This window comes from Anastrepha obliqua, chromosome 1 (genome assembly GCF_027943255.1).
Source record: "Anastrepha obliqua isolate idAnaObli1 chromosome 1, idAnaObli1_1.0, whole genome shotgun sequence".
Lineage (NCBI taxonomy): Eukaryota > Metazoa > Arthropoda > Insecta > Diptera > Tephritidae > Anastrepha > Anastrepha obliqua.
In genome coordinates, this window is record NC_072892.1 from 93,857,170 (window position 1) to 93,883,961 (window position 26,792).

Sequence of the window (26,792 nt, forward strand, 5' to 3'; positions counted from 1 at the left end):
TTTAATTTGCTTGAGAATAAAGGGATGCCTACATGTTGGGCAGAATTAACTGATTTAAGATTAGTTTCCCTCCTAGCCATCTCATACGCTATTCAATTTCCAAGAAAGCCTCATGCGGAATGCGGGTCAACGTTTTCAAATTTCGGTCGTATTTACTAGTGGTGTTCGATAACACAAAAATTTCTAATAGTTGTTCCTGATTCTTGCAGGTAAGCGTCCGTTAACGCTAACAAATTATCCTTTTGATGAGATGAAGATCCTTTTATGCTGGAATTATAACCAGCAAAATTATCCATCATAACCGAAAACATATGATCTACAAGCATCTGATTGAACTTTTTGTAAATAAAGAAATTCATTTTTTGTGAAATCAGGTATTCTGTGCACTTTTGGCCTTGCGCCGGTTTGGAATTTGCGGTTAAATTCAAAATTTATCAACAAAACACGTATCCGCACGTGTATAGTATTCATAGTGTTTTTTTCTTTTTTTGAACAAAACAAAAAAAATTGCTGATATGTCTTCCTCTATTGGTTTTTGCAAATGATGGCAATTTTACCATTCGTGAACTTTTTTGCTTTCCCTTCTCTTTTTGCTTAGGCTGCTAATAATTTGGATTGATGGCTGGTAATCGCTAATTTTGATACCGACACAGATCTAATTTTTTTTATAACGCGTAAAAAGTGTTATTAGTCGATTTCTGTTGGAAATATTACTATCCGTGCTCTATACTCAGTCTCACGAAGATAATTTTTTCCAAACATTTCAAACTCGCACCATCCCTCTCTACAGGCAATTAAATCATATAAATTAATTTTCAGCCTATACAAAAGAATTAAAAAAATTGCCAATTTTAAATTTAAATTTTGGTGCAAGCTTAAAAATGCTAAACAATTTTCTGAACGTTTTATAATTTTTTTTTCTGCATGGTTCTTTATAACAAATGCACGATATTCTTTTTATGTAGACTAAATACAAATTTATCTAAAATTTCTGATTAAAACCCATGGCATTGGGATGAACAATTTGTGAAATTTTTCTAATTGTTGTATATTTTTTGTATATGATTTTTGTTAGACAAACCTTTACAAGAAAATAATGACCATCCAAAAAAAGAAAGAAAAATAGTCATAACTGGTAAAAACATTGATGTGCTTGCGTTTATTCACGGCGGTGTATGTAGCTATGGTAATGTAATACTCTTTTGGTAAAAAGCTCAACACTCTTTCCATAAGTCGCTTTTCAAACTCGCCTCATCTCTAAAACCTTTTGTATAACGATCTGCATCAATATCAGCTGTTTTTAAGCAAATCTACTCGAAGCTTTGGTAAACTTTTTCGATAATTTCGTCACTCGCAGAGTTGGATCATCCTCAGTACTTCCTGCTCTAAACTACATACTTAGTATAAATTCAAAATAGCGAGTTTTGCAGCATGCCCCGAAAAATCACTTGTTAACAAAATTATTGCTACACGCAAGTGAAAAATTCACAAAGCTGGAAAAATATTAATTTTGACAATAATTGAAGCGTTTTTCGCTTATAATATAATTAATTTTATTTTTATAATACAATACATTTTTTTTATAACGGAACTCTAAGTTTGAATTTTGCAGGTCTCGCTTCCATTAGACAAATTGTAAGTCCATCACTATCTTTTTAAAAAGACTTTCGGATTTTCGTTAAAAAAATTTATTCGATAAGGGTGTTGATGACTTCGATAACATTTGAGACGAGGCAAGAGTCTATAAATAAGACATCGAAGCGAACCAATAATGCTAGGAACCACACTTCTCAGATGGACTAAAACACCAGAAAGTCGATCTAAATGAAAGCGTTTTTAACGACTTTCTTTGCACTTAAAATACCTTCTATGAGCTTAAACTGGAAGTAAAGAGTATAATGTGTACTAAAGTATGTGAGCGAGGATCCTCGACCCAAAATACCGGAATCACGCTTTCTTCATCTCCCCAGTATTTTATTGTACGCGCCTAATTGTCTAATCGCCGTTTCACAAGTTTTGTATTCTACTGACTAACCTTCGCGAGACTTTTTCTTGTTCTTATGACTCAAGTTACGACTTCGGCATTTTCAGATTATTGAAAAGATAAAGGGGATTTCGAGGAAAGAGCTGAAAGTGATTTCGAAAGGTAAAAAAGTTTATATCAAAAAGTAATGTAACTGTTGAATGTTGATCATATCTAGATCTTGGAATTCATGCACAGATTGCAGTAGAATATTAGCAATATTATAAAATTATTGAACAACATTTTGAGTTTTGGCAATAGTAACATGAAAACACTTCTTGAAATATAAAAAGATGCCTGAGTCACTGTCCCGCTTAATTTCCGATTGCAACATAGTCGCAGAAAATATTTTCATACCATCAGCATATTGAAGAAAATAGCTTTTAATCAAGCCTGCTATATAGTCCATTGCGTCATAGTGGATACTATTCCACTCCTCGCACTATTTTAGCTTTTTGTTAAATGCAATCTCGTTGCAAATTGTGAATTCCTTCAAAATCACCTCATCACAAAAAATAAAGCTTTTTAAATTCTCCACTGATGTGTAACATAGGCGAAGCCACTCTGTTTCATTAGCTTGCACCTTACCATGGGCAGCCAAACATGCGGTCTTGTGGGCTGTAATTCATAATATATTGCCAAATGCAATCTTCTTGATAACTTATGATTAAAGCAGCCTTACCTAGTAAGTACTTCCACAATCTATATTTGAAATGCATCGAACTTGGATTGTAAAAAATTCTACCTTTTGTACGCATTGCCCCAAGAAAAAAGTCTGATTTGAGCGGCGTGTCAGGATGCATTCCATGTACTACTGGTACTGGACATACCGATATAACCCTTGAGTGACTTGTTGCTCATAAACACGCCATATTGAAAACGAAATGTTTTATCCACAAATTTTACTTTTCCTCAAAATTTCCATAGCCAGCAACCCAGTTTCTTGTTAAGCGAGCCAGTTTGTCAAGAGGGAACGAGAAAGCTGTAGTCATCAACAATAAAGGGAGGCATATAATGGTTGACGGATGCACGGTAAAATTTGTCGAAAGCGTCTGCTGCCTCGAGTAAATGCTTCCCTATCATTGGTAGAATGTTCTGTCTGAACATCATCAGCAAGCTCGCACTGTATAGATTAACGAATGAGGAACCCATCCTCTGGCAAATTAAACGCAGAAGATGATGATGGACAGGGTTATGCACTTAGAAATTCACCAGATAGCATCACGAGAATGGCAATGGCCTGCAACCCGCAAGGATGTAGAGGTCGCGGACGGTCAAAGAACACTTGGAGAAAGTCGATATTGCGCGAGGTAGCAGATGCCGACATCATATGAGACGGCGCAAAGACAGCAGTCCAGAACCGTGAACGACGGAACGAGGTTCTATGCTGCCGAGCGGAGTGAACAAGGAAAATAAAATTCAATAGAATATTTCTTTATAAAAAAAAATTCAATAAAAATTGAAACTCAAAACTTTGCCACGTGTCGCGCTGCTTTTGTTGTACGCAAAGGTGTACATAACAGACAATTCTGAAAAGGAGATGTGTTTTAAGTGAAGACAAGTTGCTAACACGAAGCCGAGAAAATGGATACAAGTGTTTATTTTTGTTATAATATGGAGTCCTCTGTGTTGAGTTAAGTCAGTTTTTTTAACTATACTTATATATGTACATCTAAGTATGTATGTAAATGTATTTACGTTATAGAAAACTAAGCATATTTTGCACAATTCAAACAACCTATCGAAATCAAAAAGAAAAGTAACTTGTGATGTAAGAAGTATTTTTTTTTATAATTTATTTTAGAAGTGAAAAACGTGAAATTTGTGAAAAATGATTTATTATTTGCAAATTGTTTGCTACATTTCAAATGCACACCGAATTAATACGATAAAGTAATTTTACATATTTTGTGGGTTGTGACAATACAGTTTCAACAATTACAGTGTTGTTCATATGTATGTAAATTTATATTTGTATGTATGTATGTTTGCAAATTTTGAATTATTTTGTTCCATAAACTTTTCCTTCAATAAATATTCAATCGTATGAGAGTGATGCTAATAATAATAATAATAATAATGTTTTTATGAAATATTTTGTTTCTTTTTATTTTTGTAATTTTTGTTTTTTCTAATTTTCTTTTGTAAATATGTATGCATGTAATGTTTATTTTATTTTGCTGATTTTGTTTTGTCTTTTGTTTCTGCTTGTTTTTTTTTGTTTTTGGTTTTTCATGCTTAATTTATTTAACTCTGCTGATTTAAATTTTCATCGGCACCAGTTGTTGAAGTCGTCATGGATGGTTGTGGACTCTGCGTTTAAGAAGAAATGATTCAAATAAAAAAAGTATCAAATCATAAGTGATCACCTCAAATTTAGTCATCTAAACTTACTATGAACAAGTTTCTATTCACAAACAAAACAAACAAAAAAAAAAAAAACAACACGATAAGTAATCAAGGAGGAATGTCAAATGTGATGTAAAATATATTATTTGGAAATGAATAGAAGCAGAGGAATATGGAATGCTGTATGAGGACTTATATTACAATAATTTGCCATATCATTATAAATGAAAAACAAAAAAACAAAAAAAAATTAATCACTGGCGTTTAGAGTACCCATTCAAACGATTTATATGTATGCATAGGTATGATACTATGTACAGATGTAAATATGTAAAATGTATGTAAGTATGTATATTTGTATTTATGCATGTCGCATGTACATATAGCAAATGAGGGTCCATGGATCGCAGGTACAAAATGTTTGAATGCAGTTATTTTAGATGGAAATGTATAATATTTATGATTTTTTTTGGGAGTTTCAAGTATTATATGAGTAAAACAGCTTGCAACCGCCTTGCAATGCATCCACAAAGTGGCTCTTCTACGCTACGCGCTAGTAGTACAATACGTCAATTGCGTCAATACAATGTTAGTCAATTGCGGAATAAAGGAAAAATATTGTTTTTTAGTTCGCGAAATATTAAAATAATAGAACCCAATGTAATTTGTTGCTCGAACTTACGGTACACGATGGTTGTTGGTTGAGTGAACGTTTTCTAGCGGATACGTACATACTCGAATATATGTAGGTATGTGGTTTCTCATGACAGTTAGGGACTATCAGTTCAGTATTGCCTACTCAGTAAAACGTATATAAATATTCCTATAAATATAAATAGTTAACTTATCTTTTAGTTATATATATTAATTTTTTGTTAAATAAATTTGTAGTTTAACATCTTAAACTACCTAAGGGCATGAGGACGTAATATTTTAACCATATGCTAGACCAATGATACCAGTTTTAAGCAAACTTAATAAAAACAAAAAAACAAAACAACAAATATTAATAAATAAGTTTTGTATATTGAAATAATCATAAAAATAGAATATTACAAATATTTACATATAAGAAAATACGCTTAGGTCTGCATACAAATTCTATAGAAAGTTCTTCGAACTTATTTATTTATTTATTTATATCAATAGTACAAAGTAAGATAGAATACAGAACAATTCCATGTGAAGTCAGCCAAGTACAACGTGGTGTAAAATTAATCATCCAATATTGTTTTTGAATCACTTTTTTACTAAATAAAAATATGATTTTGAGTGATGGAAACCTTTATTTTCATCTTTACGCGCTCCATTGCTTGTCTGTTTGTATACTGTAGTTGTCTGTCTAGATAAGCGAAAATTATAAATATTCCGATAGGGTGATTAATTTTGTGCCACCTTGTATTTTGTATATTGTGGTAAATTTGTATGAAAATTGGTTCATTTGTAGGCTTGAGCATAATAAGAAGTAAACTAAAGAAATGTTGCAAAAATTTTATCATGTCGAGATTTATTCAATATAGAAAATTTTTCAAAATGAAATATCTTCGTTCTTATCATTTTTGTAATTTCTTTTTTTAATTTTTTAGGATAAGATATACTTTTTTAAAAAAGTGTTTTTGGACCAAATCTAAAATTTTTTGTGAACATTTTTGTGGAAAAAAAATTTTTTTTGGGCATTTTTTAAAACTACTTCCCTCTCAGATTTGTTCCTTATTTTTGTCATTAATAGCTAAGAGTTTCATAGACCGCGTTCACACAGGGCAACATATGTTCAAGCAATTCGAAACTTAAACAAAAAGGGGAGACGAAGGAAGAAAAGCGGTACTGACTCTCTCAAGCTCGAGCAACTCACTTTGTGTTTTCATTCGTCTCAATGTTTTTGTTCGCTATAGACTAAAAATTAAAACAATTATAAGCAATGGAGAAAAAGGAAGCCTAAAGAGCTACAGCTCTCGAATTTGGTAGGTATCCTTACAATTGAGGACTTGGGATTGATTCAAGTTCTTTCAGCAGAAGCTGTATGGAGGACGAGGTGGAATCATCTCAGCTACCCTAGTCTCGTCGGGCAAAGATTTTGACAGTTTTTCGCTACACCTGCGGATATTACGGGTTTAAATATCACACATCTGGTGAAAATGATCAGTAGCTTGAAGCGGCTAAAACGAACGTAAATAATCACTGTTGGTCATCATTCTCTAATTCCAAAGCCTTTTCTTCCTTCTATTCCTTCTCTTGTATGGTGTCACGAATTTTGAATATTTGTCCAAGTGGGCCCCTCGCAAGAGCAGCCATTTATCCTAACCTAACCTAATGGAGTTGCCCTGAAACTGTTGCCATGCCCATTTTGACCAACAGACCCACCATTGGCGTCTTCAGCTTCGATTCACTGTGAGAAGTGCATTGTTTGCACTCATACGTGGTATCTGATCAGTTGTAAAGATTTCATGGACACATGAAGTAATGCAATAATCGTTTGAATTGCAAATGAACGTCTGTCCTTTGTGAGTATGAAGCGGTTGCATATGTTGCCACTAGTAAGCAAACATCCTACTTGCGGATAACTTTTGAATCACCTATTACAAAGGTTTACATTATTTTATGAGACTGGTTTCGAATGTATTATTCTGCGCTAAACTCGTTTCTGGGGATTAAAAGTATCCATAATTCGTTCACAAGGTTTTGAGAAAAATAGGGGTAAAAACACATACAAATAGGAAACCCCGTATTTTTGGACGTTTTTACAACTATTATTTTTTAAACTTGATACACTAGAGACTTCAACCAATACTCAAATTAAAGCTTGAATCTTACGCTATAATAAACAAGTAAACAAGTTCCGAAAAATATAGTAGGGCCCCTGAATTTACGATCAAATTGTAAATTATTATGAGCTAAGCTAATTTTTCAGGGTTTTTGGGGCCATTCATTACAAATCCGATGTCATTTTTTCAAAATTCCAAATGGCGGTAATCAGCGACTACAAATATCTCAGATACTTCAGTTGGATGGCCTTACCTCAACCTTTAGATTTTGAGTAATTTTTGGCTATAGGAAGAAACCGGGCGCCGTAATCAAATGGGTTTGTGCGCGACTACCATTCGGTTGAGCACGGGTTTCAAACCTAATCAAAGTATGAAAAAATATATGATAGGAAAGGTGCGGAGGCGACATAAAACTGTAGATCCCTCCATTTGTGGACAACAATCTCCAGACGCACAACCCAAATGGGAGGAGGAGCTCGGCCAAACAAGAAAGGATCTAGACGCCAATAGCTCCTAAAATAGTAAACATAAAGTTAAAATCTGAGCCTGCACTTAAGGTTAAATAACCGACAGTCAATAAATATCAATGATAGTTGCAGGTTAGTACTTAAAACTTTTCAATACACCATAAAAGCAGAAAAATTTTGTTTCAATATAAATTTTTTTTTTTTAATTTGCTCGCTCGTTTTAAGTATCTCATGAAGAAAACAAAACGGATATATAATTTTATTCGCCTTTGAATGAATCTATTTTCGAAAGCATGAGTCATCAAAAGATATATCCTTTTTTAGTTACACCTTCTTAGTGATGCATGATACAAATAAAAATGGCTGCCATTTCTAGGACTTTCGATCTGGACGCCAACTTTTGAGTATCTTAGGTTATGAAATTGGCTACAGAATGTAAATTTAAATTCGTTCTAGTCGGTAGCAAAACGCCCTGTATATGTACATACATATATACTATAATATATATAATAGCCGTTAGCTCCAAGTGGAGCGTAGGTGTACATATATATAAGAAACCATTTTAACTATAAGTAGCTAGCAATTAAGGCACTAACACACATACATATACTATATTTACATACATGTTTATTAAACTTAATACGATTAAAAACGTTCATGCTAAAATTTTTTAATTAAAGACCAAAACTAAAGAAGTAAAAAATAATAAATAATTAGGTAACGCGTTTAACTGGTCATTGGTCTAAAAATGGCCGTACCTAGAGATTTCTACACAATACCCGGTTTCTTAAACCGTTAATAAAATTGTGTTTAAATTCTCGAGTGCTTAGATTACACTTCTTACTGATCAGAACTCTTAAATATTTAATACCTACAAATTACATTCTACATAACTTATCTATATAATTTAATATTAAGGAGAGTTAATTGCCTTTCATTATGGCACTATTCTCCCACCAGCTTTATTTTTTGTAATTTTTGTAAATTTTTTGCATCTTGTTTTTGTTTTGCTTAATTACGGCGATAATCTTGCCACTGTAACAAGTGTTCGTAGAAACATTTATAAATATTATTAATATATGCATCTGATGAAATTCGCTAGGCTACAAATTAAATCTGTAACTTTGATTATGCACCCTTAAAAAATATGTGTGTATTGGTATACATGAGCACTAGGTGTGTAGAAATAAGTGCATCTCTTCAAATTGTAGGATTGTATATAGCATTTCAAGTGTACGTATGTAAGTACATAGTTTTCTACAGTTCGTAGTCAAACAAACAAATAAAATATTGTCAATGTTATATGTATGAATGTGTACGAGTATGTAATAAATTCTTATTTGGCATAAAATAGCTCTCTTTTTCCTTCTTTGTACAATATCATTTTGCGTTTGTGTTCACCGTTTTCGTTTTGTGTGTTATGTACTAGAAACTATATATGTAAGCTTGCTTAGAAACGACCTAAGTCAAGGCTGTGTGCTTGAGATTTGTGTTCTTATGGTTTATGAGTCGTAATTAACACGTTGAGTGCTGTCATATACATGATGCTTGCATAACCCAGTTGTTATTGTTGTAAGTAGTGGTGAACTTTCAAGTCTAATATGATTTTTGAAGCTAAACAAATTCTCCAAAATCGTACATATCGGGAAAAAGTATTCATTAGTAATAATGTTAAACTTTTTCTTGGAGTGCATATACAAGTTTTCCACTATAAATTTCTAAAATATGTACATAAAAAATTTCTTTTGAATTGAGTTAAACGAGGGTTGGCTTTTGTGATGAGCTGTAATTCCATATTTTTATAGGAAGTTTTGCTATTATTAGCATAAACTCACATATAGCGTTATCACATCCACGCATTATTTGTTTTTTTTTTTTCAGTGTGTTCAAAAATTCATCTATCCCAAAAGATGGAGTTAATACATGAACATTTTCGTTAACGATTTTTAACGTGAATTATGGAGACAGGAGTGCATTGATCAACTTATTTCGATATTTGGCGTTGAAGCACCACTCCTAGTCACTCTGCTGCAAAGAGTTCCAACATGGCCGTCCATCCTTACAGGATGAATTTCGTGAAGGCCGCACACAAACAGTCGTGCCAGAAACAATCAATGCTGTGCGTCAATTGATAACGCAAAATCGTCAAGTGACATACGAGTATAGCGATATAGAGGCATCCTTTGGCCTTAGTGGGACTATTAGAAACAAAACAGCAGACGATATAATGGATCTTCTAAGACGAGCTTAATCCAATAAAAGATGTTCGCCGAAAATCTGGCCATGTCGCATGTATACCACTAGCGAAACTTAAAACAGTAACTTCTGTGTGTCATACAACCATTGGCAAACAGAAGTTTTCAGAGAATTGAGGAAAACCAACCGCCGAAGATGAATCATTCTTCACCAATGCAATGCACGTATCGGCTCACATAAGAGAGTTTTTGACCGCTCAAAATATCGAATGGGTCATCTGGATTTGGCACCTAATAATTTTCTTTTTGTTCCCGAACATCAAAAAAATGCGAGGTCAACGTTTTTCAGCGTCTGAGGAATCTGTTGAAGCATTTAAGCAACTCGGTTTGGAGCAATTTGAAATACAATAAAGCCATTTTCATTATTATTTTACTGTGTTTTTATTATTGGGCGCAATACGTACGTGTGGCATACATGCCAACCCTCAGTGGTATACGCGCCAACTTAATATAAAAGTAGCCTGCATAGCCGACACTCAATGTGTTTATTTGGCTTCAAATGTTTTCTTGATTTAATAGGTGGATAGCTGACACTCAAAGTGTTAATTTTTTTAATAACAGAACAGCCGGCGTGAAATGTGTTAATTTTATTTGAAATGGTTTTTGATGTAATTACAAAGTGTTAATTTTATTTAAAAAAAAGTTTTTCTTGTGACTTAATATATTAACAGGATAGCCAGCACTCAACATGTTAATTGTGTTTCAAAAGTTTTTGATTTAATAATAAGGTTCTATGTATGATTTTTTATAATCCCTAATATTTACTTATTTTTGGTTGTTATTGTTGTAGTTAAGCTACTGAGCTAAGCGTTCTTGTGAATTAGTTTTTTAAGGTACAAAATCGAAATTTGCTGATTGCACAAAATTAAGTGCCGTTTTTAGTTATTCGCTTTTTTCCTTTGGCGTGTTTGATTGCTTAAATTTTGTCAATTTTTTTGTTTGCTTTTAGTATTTTGCTTTTTCGCATTTTTAGTTTTACTTAATTTGTTATGAATATATGTAAATATATGTATATATATTTTTTTTGTTGCTGTTGTTGTTCATTTGGCAAAGCACATTTATAGTAAATTCATTTAAATAGCGATTGAAATATTTCATTACACACACAGTCTGAATTACAAAGGCCAAATTCTAGGTGGATGGTGGCTATAAGGCGCCCCTGCGGGAACTATAAATAAAAGTAAAGAGAGAAAAAAGAATAGAAGAACGGGATGTTGTTGGTTGCTGCTATGTATAGTTAACGAATTGGCATTTCATTGAAATTGAATTAAATTGAATTTAAATGGCCTGAATTAGGCTGAATTTTGAATTTTTGAATATTTATTTGTTGAAACTAAATAAAATAATATATAAATTATAGACACATACAATTGAGGATTGAAAATAATAAATTATATTATGAGAAATGTTATGTAATGTACAAAAGTTATTATTTCGTTCACAGGATATCATAAAAAGTAATTTTTGAAATTAACCAAAAAAAAAAAAAAACAGAAAAGTTGTCATATGTTATATGCTCGCATAAGCAATTCTAAATATTTTGAAACTCTTTAAAAGATTTCTTATTATTTACCAACTTCATAACGAATGAGGCAGAGAAAGAGATGAAGTGTGCAAATCTATTTATTTTATTTTAAAATATAAAAATATATTATTTTCAGTATACTGCGGTTCTTTTCGAATTGGTTAAAAGCAATTGTGGGGCTGAACTTTTCAAGGATCCACACCTAACAGAAGTACGTGTAGGTACATTTAGTTAGTCGTTGAATGCTTGACTTTCCTTTCGATGGGCTATTGTACTGACTAAACAGAATATCTCGGGTTCTCAGAGCAAATACATATAAGCACAGTATTGTGGTTGTCTCCTTTCAACTCTTGAGCAGGTGGTACCGAAGAACTATCAGAGGGGACGTTAAAATTTGAGTAAAGACGATGAGTGCGAGCAATATATGTATGTACTTTAAAACTGTATGCAAATAATTTAATACCAAATTGCAGAGACGTAGTAGAGTTGAAGCTGACCGAAGTCAAGAGTAAAGCTAATTAATGCTAAAAATGCATTAAAGAAAACGAAAGATGGAATACAAGCCTGCGCCTCCCTAATTCGCTGCGATGTCAAATGTTCTAATATATAACAAAATAATAAATAAATTAACAAAAGGAAAAGGAAGAGTAAGCGAAAGCAATGGAAACTGCCAAGCACAAGAACGCAACAAACGCAAAGAAAATGTATTTGCAAGTATTTTTATAATTCGTGATTTCACAATTTAACACTCGGCACTTTAATTTTATTAGTGTGTTTAATTTAAAATCACAAATCTTAAAATCACAATATTACCAAGCCTGAATATTTACACACAGATAACTTTCCTTCCTTTTGTTTGTTTATTTCAAGTAATCACATAATAGATTGTCAAAATCGCAATAAATTAAGTTTTTACCGGTTCCAGTTTTCGGAACTGTTTTTCATCGCTGACTCGCGCTAAATCGGCATTTTTTATTCAGTCACTATTCATAACAAATAATTATTAATTATTTTAAGCGAATTAGTAAATTTTGATATTTTCATAGTGAAATTTTTTCTCGAGCTGCTCTTCGAGATCAAAACTAAATAAATGATTTCACAAAAACTTTTTGTTGAAACCATTTGAAAATCAGTTGGAGGTGAAATTCTTGGATGCTTTCCAAACTATTTCTTCATTAAAAAATATTCAATTCAGAGCTCAATGCAAAATATTCTCCCCTTGGTCAAATCATTTCCTACAAATTACAAGAGAGATTCTCTTCTCTATCTATTGCCACCAGAATGAAGTCCCAGATATAGAATTTCCATCTAAGATTCAGCTGTTTTGTAACGGAAATTGTGTTCGTTTTTTTAAATCAGCCAACCAAAGATGGTAAAATGGTAGATGGTGAGAAAAAACTAACCTAACTGACTAACTAAATAGATTAAGTTTGTAATTAAGAACTTTAAACCTTCTACAAAGTTACCTTAACTACTAATTCATGTTATATTTTGAGGCCAAAAACTCGATATGCGGTCTGAGTAAGTTTCGGTAACTTTGTAATCTGGTGTGAGCCTCTCCAACTTAATAACTGTTTTTCTAAACAAAAAAAAATCCATTGCTTTTTTGCTTGTATACTGCAAGACGTAAGAAACCATTTGCAAAAATTAGAAATCTTCCGAACATCCCCTTATGCAATCAAATTAGACTAGGCTTTGCTACAAAAATACTCAGAATTTCCAGGAGTTAACGTTAAATAATTCTTTTATGGAAATTGACCCAGGTAAGCGGGCCAAAAAAATAGTAAAAGGTCTTAACTGGAAAGATCTGCCCCATACGGCTTATTCAAGACACTTAGCTGCCAAATTAGCTCTTTCCAGCAACTGACTGATTTCATAAAATATTTTCTGCCATTTCGAATAGTAAATAAGTATTTTTTTTATAAAAAAGCTTCCAACTATATACATATGTATATAATTTTTTGGGTGTTTGGCCGAGCTCCTCCTCTTATTTGTGGTGTGCGTCTTGATATTTTTATGAGGGGCTTCTTCATGGCAGAAATACACTCAGAGGCTTGCCATTGCCTGCCGAGGGGCGACCACTATTCTATATTCATTTTGGTCTTTCACCGAGATTCGAACCTGCGTTATCTCTGAATTCCGAATGGTAGTCACGCACCAACCCATTCGTCTACGGTGGGCGGCAAAACTTCCACCTAGAGGATCTTAAATGAAGTCAAAATTTTAGTTAATTCAATCTTATATTTTATTTTGTTTTTAATTTTCATGGAAAAAACAGCCCAAGAAGTAGTTAAGAAAGAGATTCATAATTATTTTTTTTTTTTTGCTTCAGTTAAATTTATATAGCATTTCTTATGATCTATTGCTGAATTATTCTTAGGTAACAGCTTAATTAAATTTTTGATAGAAACTTTCCATTTCAGTTTTGAGCCTTTTGATTTGGGAAAGCATTAAAGTGTGAACAAGAAAATTCTTCTTAGACATCCTGTGAACGAAGACTCAAACTAAAATTTAAGAACACAAGCAGAAATTATAACTTAAAGAGAGGAAAACAGGAAACAATTATATAAAAAATTAACCAATTCAGTATTGAGCAGTTTCGGATAGGTTTTTGGTCTGATATGGGGAACATTGTTTTTTTTTCACATTTCTTTTACAGTGCTATGCTAAGCTGATGTAAACATTAATTAAGTAGATTAGTAGGTTGTTGCTTCAGAAGAGTTATGAAAAAATTTAGTAAATGTATATTTTACGGTTCCAGTAAGTGTACCGATGCAAATTTATCGAGTACTCAGAATGATTAGCGGTGTTTAGCTACTTGAATATTTTTGAGAATAACTGTTTCTTTTTATATTTGTATGTATGTATTTGGATAATCGGAAATTTGTGCATGTACAGTACCGCGTGATTGTGCTTCCCTTAATTAATTTCTTATTTGCCTAATATTTCTAGTGAATCGACTCAACTAACCACCAATCAATAAATTTTGCATAATTTCAATAGAAATGTTCTAAAGTGAATGCATTTACTTATATATGTATATATATGTATGTAGTTTGTGTGTGCTATGTCAGCATGCGATCATAACGATTTAAGATGAGTGTCTTAAGTGTTTGTGCAAACTTATTAATAAATAAATGTTTTACTTTTATTTCTTGAGTATGCTAGACAGATTAGTTCTTAACCAAAGATATTAAGAAATACTTGTAAAACTGTTAGTTATTCCAATTGCTTAAGAGTAGGCAAATTATGCATTATGTTTGATGCGAATTTGATTTTTAAAAATATTCGAACTGATCAATGAAGTCGCAGAAACAGCGAAAGCCAAGCACTAGTGCGATACAGGGTGCACGAATAACGGTTAAACGAATGTGATACTCAAAGCAAAAAATAATGCATACGACTAGGACGCAGACAGACGCAAAAGGATTTAAAGAGCCATTAGATTTAGAAATAATAATGCGTAACTAATTTTTACCACAAGAAAATAGTTTAGTATAATAAAATATATTATAGTACCGTAAAGAGTATAGTAAAAGCTTTCCTTGCGGAAGCTCCTAAAAGATGTCTTCTCTGATAAGCTTGAGAAGGGTGCCGGGAGCGAGGATAGCGAGAGTGCTACCGAATTTTCTGTTTGATAGCTCTTCAGACCTGTTAGCACACACCAGTGTAGTCTATTGAACATTACGGCGCGGGGGACTCTTTTAATGAGTCTTCCACTTATTGGAAGAACTTGTGGGAATGCATGGCAATATACGCTTTCAATTTAAGCAACCCGGGCAAATGAGTGACGAGTACTCGCACACCTATTCGATGCTCATTACTCGAAAACTTTCGAGCATGAGCTCGGGTATATGAAAAATTTTTAAATAACTCGGCCAATACTTTTGATTATTTTGACTTTTTTGCCAACACATTTTTTAAGTTTCATAAATTAGTCATACACAGTGCTAACGTTATGGAAATATTGATTATAAGTGATAAATAAAATTGACTATTTTGACAGTTTATCTACTCAAATTGTTCAAAAGCTCAAAAATTTCGAAGCAGCATGTGTGCAGTTGGGCAATGGACTGGTACGACTACTCGCACTATTCGATACCGGTGTATCTGGAACTCTAGAACATTCACATTTTGAAGTTTAACAATTGATCAATTTATCAGTTCAAAAACGAAGTGTGTCCCCTTTTCATAAAAGTGAGCTGAAACTTGAAGCATGCTTTTCTCATAATAACAGTCTTAAGTCTGTAACTACAATTACTCAAAAGCTTTTGAAATAATTCTTATCGATCTTAAAATATATGATAATCTGGTGATATATAGAAAGATTTTTTCAGCAAAACTTTAATGAAACACCTTTTTTAATGAAAATCAAACTTTCAACTTTGACCGGGGGCCTTTTTGTCAATTTATACATTGCCTTTAATTTTAGTAGAAATTAGTAACAAGATGATCCTTCAATTGAAATAAATCCAATTTATTTTTGCATTTCAAACGAACTAGATTTGCAAATTGTTGGTCACGTCGAAACGTATTTTCCTGAAACAGGTCACTTTGAAGGCTCATAACTTCTACTTGTTTCACATCATGTACTTTTAGTTAGTGTACAACTTATGTACATTTAGTTCTTTATTTTCATAAAAATATTTACTGTTTCATAAAAAAAAATCTTGCAGAAATCCTCTTTATGCGATACAAAAAGTCTTTGCCTACCGGGAAAAAACAAGCATTACCTATCTTCCAACCAGCAAATTTGTATAAGTAATACGAAGTAATTAAAAAACAAGTAATATTGACAAAATAATACAGAAGACATACAATTAAACAAAGTGACTGATTTACACAGTTTAAAATTGTCAGATATCGATATGTGAATAAAATAAAATCTACTTCGCATAGACCAAGGATTAATGTAGTTGGCTTAACAAGGCAAATACGACTTGCCAATTACTGCCCCACCACCTTGCATCAGCCATAACCGTAGGAAATCATTGGAATCATGAGCGACCGCATATGAAAGCTTTTACTGTATTATTTGAAAAAAAAAAAAATTCAAAGAGTTTTCACTTCCTTACAAATTTATTAAAGTTTTGAATGCCTTTTGCGCCCTACCTTTGTCTTAGTTTTTTTCTTTAAACTGTTAAAAAAATCCACAAAACCAAAATTTCTAAAAATCAATTTCTTAATAATTTTTAATCAAATAATATTTAATTAAGAACTAAAATAGGTGAAATTTAAATGCTTCAAAATTGTCTTTACTACATCTTCAATTCCAAGAAAATTCCTAAAACATATTGTACTATTATTACTATGTTAATCACATGGTGTTTACCTGTGTCGGTGGTGTCAGTGCAACTGTATGTTCAACATTTTTCAGATAGTCCTTATCATCAAAAATTTTCCTCTCCCCACCACCGGGCTTGTGCTTAATGTTATCCAAAGAGCCCACTTTGCTTTGTGCCTTAAGTTCTACCTTTTGAGTTTGTATCTGAAAAGTAGTAGCACCCGAATTTTGAAAAGAAAACCACGTCATTTGCAAAGTAATTAAAAACAGCACACACACAAGAATGGGAAGAAAAGAAGACATTTAAAAACGAGTCACGAATTATACAAATTGTTTTGTATTTTTAAAAAACTCCATAAACAGCCAAATTGTGCAAAGAAAGTGCGAGTTTTCAACAATTTTACTAGTTATGTAGCTAAATATTACAAATCTAAGCGAAGAAAGAAATATATGGCAGAGGAGTAGAAAAAATTTAAGAAAGTATAAATTTTTTTCCTTTTCATTTTCTATGCACTACTCGTCTACTGAGTTTGTTCATTTGCTGCGAGTTGTTTGTTTGTGGTGCCTTTAGCCTTATATTCACATATGAAATTTTAGACCAAAAAAAAATGTAAATAAGCTATGGATAGTACACAAACAATACAGTTCTTTTACATAAACAGTTTACAAGCTACTTACATCCTTGGCGGGTGCGTTTTCCTTCAAGATTTGCGATTTCTTACATTAATGTTACATTAATTAATTTTTTTGTTGCGTTTAACGCATTTATATTATAGTAGTTTTTGTTTTGATTTTAGTTTGCCAGTATCAATCAATCAAAGTTTGTTTAGTTTCGGAACATAAAATGCAGAAAAAGAGAAGAAACAAATAAAGTACAATAAATGAAGTACTAAGTAATAAAAAAAACGAACACCAAATACTGCTCCGTTACATAAAAATAAATATGGTAAGTATATACAAGTACGTATGATTAAATACAAGTAAATGCGCGTGACATTTTACTAAACGAGTATAGACAAGGTGGCGCAAAATTATTCATCCAATTTTATTTTTGAATAACTTTTTTACTAAATAAAAAAAATGGGTTTGAGTTATGAAAATCTATATTTTGATCTTTACGCGCTCCATTGCATGTCTGTTTTGCACACTGCAGACCAAACAGTTCACAAGTGTAAAATGTGATTGACCTACGACGATATTTTAAAAATTTATGAATCTTTGGATAGGGTGATTAACTTTGCACCACCTTCTATAAACAACATAAGTAGATATCCTATATGGTATTGCAGAAACTCCTAATGCATTTTTATATAAGTATGTGTACATATGTACCTAAGTCCTAATATTCCAAAGTTTGTAAAATATCTCATTAATGCTAACATTACAAATTTTTGTATCCTATGTTAAACATATAGTGTTATACGTTTTATTTATATACTATACTATATATAAATAGATACATATACTAAATAGAAGATGAGTTCAAAATTCAAAAGTCAATTCATGTTTTACGGACCCGTATCGGAGCTTATGAAATACACTTCTTTTTACGTTTTATTTTGGTGAAATTATATTATATGATTTTCAAAAAATAATACTAATTTTTAGAGTTTACAGTTACTTCAATAATAATAATATCCGGTGAATGCAAATTTTAACCGCGTCTGAGAAAAGGTGTAAAATCCCGCGAAACAAACCATATTTTCATATAAAAACTTTATTTGAAGCAATTTCCTAGACGCATTTACGGCAAAATTTTTACCAATCTTCTACTGATTTAGAACTAATGAACATATGCGCAATTACATACGAGTATAATGGAATCATAACCCCTAATTCGATATACCTACTATAGTTATAAAAAAATAAATACTTAGCACCTCATTTTGTTCGTAGGAGTAGTTTCATGGTAGTGGTAAATAAAAATCAACTTTATTTTGAATTTGATAAAAATTAAGTCAATATAAGTTCACTGCATACTCAGAATCTTTGCAGCGTTAGGCATGGCTGAGAATAGCTCTGCCTTTAGAATAAAAATGTAAAAAAATTATTTTTTTTAGAAGTCAAATTCCACAATTAAATCAGCGTACGAACTTACACCTGCTTTATGTCTTTGCCTAATTTGAATATTTATATAATTATACTTGTATGTATAGGTATGCATTTCTCCAATTAGCTGCGATCCAAGGACACCTCCATTTACTATTAATTCTATATTTTCATAGCATAGTACGAAATCTGTTATAAATATATACGCCTACATAATCCACATTTTCGTGTTTGTTAATTGATATGAGTCTGGTTTCCGATGTATTTTTGCGCGCTGAGAACTGAGTGCCAATCATGGCAGTTTTCAGAATATCCTACTTTTCTGAAAAACCTGTCGTGCAAGAGATTTCCACCTATACTCGAACAATTTCAGATTCAAGTTTTAGTTTGAATATAGATTGAAGTCTCCGCAAATACCCATTTTTGTGGTTTTTGGCCAGCATTTGCTACTAGCATAATAGCAACAGCTTTAAAAAGTATGGTGTTGCCTTACTGCGACAGCCATAATATTCTAAGTACGTTTTTCGTTTAGCTATGCTGTGTCTTCAAATGTTTGCTCGTATGATTATAATGTGGCTTGAGCTGTTGAAGAACGACAACAGAGCACAGCAAAGCTCTAAAAAAATACATGCAATTCTTGAATCTCTACAAATCTATGGTGTTTACTACCTGCTCGATCTAACACTGCTCTTCCAACACAAAAGCAAAGCAATAACGGTTGCGGCAGCAAATGCGAAAGCAATTCGACAGCAATTGCCACAACAACACTCAAACATTTTCTAAACGGCTGTCGCTATGATGCCGTGATTTTTTTGTGGTATTACTTTACTTTTGCTATGGCAGCTTTAATTTTCGCAGCCGAATATACATATATATATACATATGTGCATGTGTAGTTGGCGCTTACACCCTTTATTTGATGAGAGGCCGAGCTCCTCCTGCTTTTTTGGTGCGCGTCTTGATGTTTTTCCACAAATGGAGGGACATACAGTTTTAAAGTCGACTCCGAACGGCAAATGGTTTTTTATTAAGAGCTTTTTAATGGCAGAAATATACTGAAAGAAGTGACTCGCCTGTAAACTTCTAAATGGGAATTATATTCAGCGTACAAAAATACATCTCATATCAGAAAACAAAAACCATGTAGACCTGTGCTATTTGAGTTCCAAGTTGCGCAAGAAAGTCAGATTTGTTACTGCAAAAAAAGTATCTGCGTATTTGAAATACAATTTTTTTGTAAACAGTATCATATAATGTGGAGTCTAGACATTTTATAGGGCTCCGAAGTGATCTCGTAGACTCTCAAAACTTTCATTTCTATGCTATTACTAAGTTCGCAAGGAAGTATTTGTAAGAAAGAACAACACATAACTGGGGAAAGGCTGAATATTATCAAGAGTCGACTATTTAAATTTCTGCGTCACAATATATGATACAATCGAAAATATTTATTTTACAAGCGATAAATAAGGTATTTTCTGAAGATTACAACTAACCGCAAATTTTTTTAGCCAACGAATTTATTATGTACATACTAGGTGTATTCAAAAAATATTGCGAATTTTGTGTTTTTTTCAAAAATTATTTATTTATTCATTAATATCTATTTTGTCCTCTTCAAAGTAATCGCCATGTGATATTATGCACTTGTGCCAACGTTTTTCCCAATCTTCGAAGCACTTCAAAAAAATATTTTTTTTTATCTTGTTCAGCTCCTCCTTCGATGCCGTCTTTATCTCATCAATCGTAGTGTAGCGTCGTCCTTTCATCGGGCTCTTCAGTTTCGGGAACAAGAAGAAGTCACAGGGGGTCAGATCTGGAGAATACGGTGGTTGGGGCATCATTAGTGTGTTGTTTTTGGCCAAAATCTCGCGCACAAGCAACGATGTGTGAGCAGGTGCGTTATCGTGATGCAAGAGCCTATTTTTGTTCTTCCACAAATCCGGGCGTTTCTGGCGGATTGCTTCTCGCAAATTGCGCATAACTTGCAGGTAATATTCCTTATTGACTGTTTTACCCTATGGCAAGAACTCATAATGCACAACGCCCCTGCAATCGGAGAAAACGGTAAGCAAAACTTTTACATTCGACCGAACTTGGAGCGCTTTTTCCGGTCTTGGTTCGTGCGGCAGCTTCCATTGAGATGATTGAACTTTGGTTTCCACGTCATAACCATAAGCAGTTTTGGTACGAATTTCGCGTCGACCCGTCTCATGCTCAAATCATTGAAAACAATCGAATGGCACGAGCCAATCGATATGTCTAGGTCCTCAGCAACTTCTCTAACGGTAATCTGACGATTTGCCAATACCATTTTCTTCACTTCATCAATTTTTTCGACTGTTGTTGAAGTGCTTGGGCGTCCGGCACGCTTTTCGTCATTCACATCTTCTCGACCTTGTGGGAACATTTTGTGGCACCGATAAACGTTGCTTTGGTCCAAAATAGCTTCTCCGTATGGCACAGTCAACATTCGGTATGCATCTGCGCACTTAATTTCGTTTTTCACACAAATTTTGATACAGGTTCTTTGATCCATCTTTTTGAATAGATAAAAATCGGACACGAGCCGAAACACGTGCAAGCAAAGCAGCTGTCAACAATTAACTGAACATTCAAAATCGCCAAACTCGTCGGTATGAGTGAGAGACATGAGTACCAACATATCGCCACAAAAAAATCGAAATTCGAATATACATACGTACCCTGCGAAAATTCAAAATTCGCAATACTTTTTGAACACACCTCATACGCATGCATGCACATCTCATATGTTTGGCTTTGTTTTAGGTCTAAACATTTCTGATATAGTTATACGTGTATATATGCAGTTTAAAGTTCCCTTATAAGTACTTTTCTTCCAATTACACAAACGCAACACTAAGTCAACATATAAGTGTATATATATTTACATTAAACAAATATTTCAAGTTAATAATGCATTCTCAAAATTTGCTAAAAGTACGTACGTATATATGCTAAGAACGCAGCTAAATCTGAATTAATTATAATATTAAAAAATGCATTCAGACTCCAGCGCAAAGCCGATTCATATGGGCATGCAAATTTCAAAGCAATGCTTGAGTAAAGAAACTGCTTGACTAATTGCTTCAATGCAAGTATATATGTAATAGCATTCCATTTCAATAAACAAAGTTTGTTTTTATAATATATATAAAAATGTAACTCGAACATGCTTCCGAATCATTTAACAAATACTGTACTTATGCATTCGACTGACTGAACTGGCATACAAAGTTTTCTGTAACTTTCTGCGGACACCTTACCTTAATATCACCACCGCCCGGAGTGTGTTTGACATTATCCTTTGAACCGACTTTCGGCTTAGCCTTATCTTTAAAGTCCGTTTTAATTGTTTCAATCTTCTTATCACCACCACCCGGCTTATGATTGGCATTCTCCAAGGAGCCAATTTTCGACTTGGCGTTCCATTGTAACTTTGTCGAAATTATCTGTGTTGCCCATAATATTACAAATTTAATTAAATATGATTTTCATATGTAAGTATACTTATATAATACGTAAATATGTAGTAGTATTGAGTATGAATCATATTGACACATCTATTATTTAATACGCACTGATGTTTATGAAACTAAAGAGGGGAAGTTGGAGTATGACAGCTCGTAAATGTGGCAATTGTTAGAATGCCTAACCACATATAACTTCCTTAACATAATTTTGCACCGAAATTTAATTTTTAATAGGTCCAAATTTTCAAATTAATTTTTGTATTCATTTCCGTATTTTTTTTCAAGTTTTTCTTATATGGAGCGGAGCTTAATGTGAAACACAAATCGACCGTTACAGTATTGTCTACGTATGTTTAATGGTGTCTGAAATCATAACATAGTAATCAGAAAACTATTCAACTGTGAAATTGCTCCACCACTACATATAAGTAAGTAGTGTATGCACATAAGATACATGATAAAAAAGAGTGAACTACAATTCGCATGAAGCAACAAACTTCAACATATTAAAAGAAAAATGTCTGCATAAGATGCATACAAACATATGCATATGTATGTATGCTGACACTATGCTCCAAGCTACTTGATTTACATTTGATAAAGCAATACCAACATTATTCAACTACTTTAAATACGCCTAAGTGCTTTATTAAACTCAAACTAAATGCATGTAATACGAATATTCGTTGTCAAGTTTCGTTTAATTCATCCAACTCAATTTCACTTATTTGAATGAGTTCAGCACTCTTTGATGGCATGCTTCAAGTTAAATGTAATTTTTTTTTCTATTTATTTAAATTCAAATCTACTGATCTTACCTTCTTTTCGCCACCACGTGGCGTATACTTGTCATTTTTTGCCTCAATTCTGGGTGCTGCTTTTATTTCGATTTTCTTGCTCTCAATTTTGACATTACCGCCACCCGGCTTGTAACTAGCATTATCCAGCGACCCAATTTTGGAGCGCACGGCCTTAAGATTGGGTGAAGGAGCGTGACCGACTTGAATTTTGTTCATTGGTACTGTGAAAGAGAAAGTTATACAAGTATAGTGTATTTATTTAATTATTTTTACATTTTTGGTATTGAATATGTAAATATTGGTAGATTATTGAAATTGAAAAAAAAAAAAAAATTTAATTGAAAAAAAATTTGTTTTTGTTTTTTATATCAATAGTGTGAGCAGAAACAAATTTTCTTTTCGCTAATTTTCAAACAAAAATTATTAAAACAAACTTTCTGTTTTGTTAAATATCAGATAAATTTGTCAACAAAAAAATAAAAAAAAGGTTTCATTTCTCTAATTGTAATCTTAACTAATAGTTATTTAAAACAGTCCCAGGCATTTTGAACTGCAGAAAAGAAAGTTAACAGGTGCGATCGACTTGAAGAGGGACAATTTGAGTGAAAATGTTGTAGTGTTTAATTTTCAAGGCATCATTTGCGCAATAAAAGCCATTTGAAAGCAAACACAGGTAAGCTTTTGAGAAGCTTCAGCAGTAAGACTTCTCTTTGCGAATGTGCAGCTCTCGCAAAACGAAGACTCGTACACCTACTTGGTACGAATCTAAATCCATTAGCGATATGGAATAAAAAGCCTAGCTTGCAATCTAACACAAAAGACCACATTAGGGGTCGCAGTGCTCTATGGCGAAATAATAATAATGCATCAATGGAGAGAGACCCTAATTCATATCCTGCGTTAAATAACTATAACACAGGGCCTTACTGACAAATATTTACTATTTCATTTTTCCTCATTTCACTGTGATTAATTATACCCTTCAATAAAATAAAATTGTCAAAAGTCAACGCGATCTTTTCGCCACTTGAAACTTGCACTTTACAATACCAAAATTCTGTGGGCTATAAAATTGTATTGTGAAATTTTTTATCGAAAATTTACACATTCAAAATTAGTCCTAGAGCAATGGTTATTTAACGCAGTGTGTATTGCAGGAGAAGAAAAAACTGCATAAAAATTTAAACACAACTGGGATAATTTTAGTCAGTTTTTTTTTCTCATACTAGGTATACTAAGAGCTTTAATCTCAAGATCCCTAAAAAAATCTGGAAAGAAAGTAATTGTCATGGAAAAAATGCATTGCTTTATTCTTGAATAAAGTTGAAAAATATTGCAAACTTACTTCCAAAACAAGTTTTAAGTTGTCCAAACAGTGTGTTTATTGAAAAAAAAAATTCAAATCATATTTTCCACGAAGCTCGTTTTCATATAAGCGTTATGTTCACTAGCAAATCTGTCACATCTAAATATGTATGGTATTTATATAAGTATGTTTACGACGATATAGACATAGCGCTGCGAATATAGATCCAGCTGCTACGATGGCTGAGTCATGTCGTCCGATACAAACGCTCCGGCTCTAAAAGTATTCGATATGGTACCAGCTGGTGGTAGCAGAGGATGAGGAAGGCCTCCTCTATGTTGGAAAGATCAGGTGGAGGAGGACTTGTCTTGACTTGTTGTGTCCAACTGGCGCCGGTTAGCACGAGAAAGAAACGACTGGCGCGCTTTGTAAAACTCAGCCAAAATCGCCCCAATTAGGAAGAGAAGAAGATATAAAGGATGGTTAAATTTCAAGGGCCGATGTAGAATGTGAATCACACCTAAACGTCAAGTTTTTTCTGCATTTAATTTGACATTTTTCAACTTCAGGTTAATTCAATTTGAATCATGGAAAGATACATGATCCAGCAACGCGTTAAAGTTATTCAGGCTTATTATGAAAACGAAATGCATATCGCGTACTTCGTGCTTTTTTCGGTCAATTTAATCGTCCAAATGTGCGTACAATCGGAAAAATTGTGGAAAAAATTGAGCAAACCGGGTCTGTAAGAGATGTGAATACACCAGTGCATGCTCGTACAGCTCGTACTGCAGAAAATATTGCTGCTGTTCGCGATAGTGTGGTTGAAGAGCCGCCTACCTCAACTCGTCGTCGGGCCCAACAATTGCACCTTTCACGCTCGTCGTTAATGAACATTATGCAAAAAAACTTGCTAACCCTCTTAACCATTTCAAGCCTCTTAACCATTTCAAGCGTCGTCAATAGTCAGAATGGTGGCAGGAAATGGCAGCAGTGAATGACCAATTTTCGAAGAAACTCATCTTCAGTGATGAAGCACATTTTCACCTCAGTGGATTCGTCAATAAGCAGAATTGCCGCATTTGGGCGAATGATAATCCAAGAGTGATCGCCGAAACGGTTTATGGGCCGGCGGCATCATTGGGTTGTATTTTTTCCAAAATGAGGGCGGTCAGGCAGTTACTGTGAATAGTGTTCGCTATCGTGAGATGATAACGAACTTTTTATGGGCCGAATTGGAAGATATGGATGTGGACGATATGTGGCTTCAACAGGACGGTGCCACTTGTCACACAACTAACGAAACAATGGCTCTTTTGCGCGAAAAATTTGATGGCCGAATAATCTCACGTCGCGGCGATGTCAATTGGCCGCCAAGATCATGTGATTTGACACCGTTGGACTTCTTTCTTTGGGGTTATTTGAAAGAAAAGGTGTACGTCGATAAGCCAGCAACAATTCAAGAACGTCACTTATGCCTCAGCGTCATACGTAATTGAGTCATACCAATATTATCATAATGAAGAGAAATAACAATAATTTCCTAAAAAAATTCTATTTAACTCAAAATTAACACCGGCCCTTAAAACTTAACCACCCTCTATAAGTAATTAGCTAGGTGTTTAAGGGTTAGCCGAGCTCCTCTTCTTTGTAATGTGACCTACAGTTTTATGCTGCCTGCGAACAGCAGATGGTTTTTAAGAGGAGCTGTTTCATGGCAGAAATACAGTCGGAGGCTTCCCATTACCTACAAACGGGCGACCCCTATAATTTGGTGCTTCATGCTTGGAATTTCAAACTCGGGCATAACCGAATAGTAGACACCATCAACCCATTCGGCTACGGTGACCGCCTTATGCCACATCTGTGGGTCAGAAAACCCTTACATGATCATCGAGAAGCTAATGTAACCTCAAAGAGTGACGGTTCGATGCGGACTTTAGAGCCCATTTCTATCATTAGCCCACTTTAGATTGAAAATGTTGCTGGAAACGCCATTTCGATCAACGTTGAGCACTACAGAAGAATAATTAACTATTTAGTTATGGCCGGAAATTGAAGACATGAGCTTTGGCGATTTTTGGTTCCAGCAGGATATCGCGTCATACCACACAACTCATGCTACAATAGATCTTTTGCGTGCCAAGTTCGACAATCGTGTTATCAGCCGTCCCAGCGACGTCTCAATGTTGCGATTTGACGCCGTTTCGTTTTTCTGCAAACGATGCAGATCTATAAGACGAATATTGAACAAGTCATAAGTGAGATAGAGCCAGAAACCGACTCCAAGGTAAACTGGGTTAACAGCCACATGAATGACATCGCCTTCAATAAATAGTGGGAGTAATTGCTCTTTCGAATAAACCAGTTATAAATGATGATAATTTTTTTAAGTAAACCATTATATAGACCACCCTGTATGTCCTCATTTAGTATTCACCCGTATTTTGTTAGGTAAAACATCAGTTCTTTGATTTT

At 33.5% G+C, this 26,792-nt stretch overlaps 1 protein-coding gene across 12 annotated transcripts in view; it reads right to left on the minus strand.

Annotated features, from left to right (window-relative positions):
* Positions 1-3,844: 3,844 nt before the first annotated feature.
* Positions 3,845-26,792, minus strand: part of LOC129252887 (microtubule-associated protein tau) — a 98,590-nt gene continuing 75,642 nt past the window's right edge. For 6 of the 12 annotated variants that reach the window (XM_054891027.1, XM_054891030.1, XM_054891032.1 and 3 more), the window contains exons 5-9: positions 23,027-23,229; positions 22,002-22,187; positions 17,344-17,382; positions 16,714-16,869; positions 3,845-4,336 (exon numbers count right to left, since the gene is read on the minus strand). In XM_054891027.1, the coding sequence (XP_054747002.1) occupies positions 4,271-4,336; positions 16,714-16,869; positions 17,344-17,382; positions 22,002-22,187; positions 23,027-23,229 (650 nt within the window). In that variant the 3' untranslated portion in view covers positions 3,845-4,270. Of the gene's footprint in view, positions 4,337-5,054; positions 5,196-16,713; positions 16,870-17,343; positions 17,383-22,001; positions 22,188-23,026; positions 23,230-26,792 lie in introns of all 12 variants that reach the window. The other 6 variants (XR_008583679.1, XM_054891033.1, XM_054891034.1 and 3 more) reach the window with 6 other exon arrangements.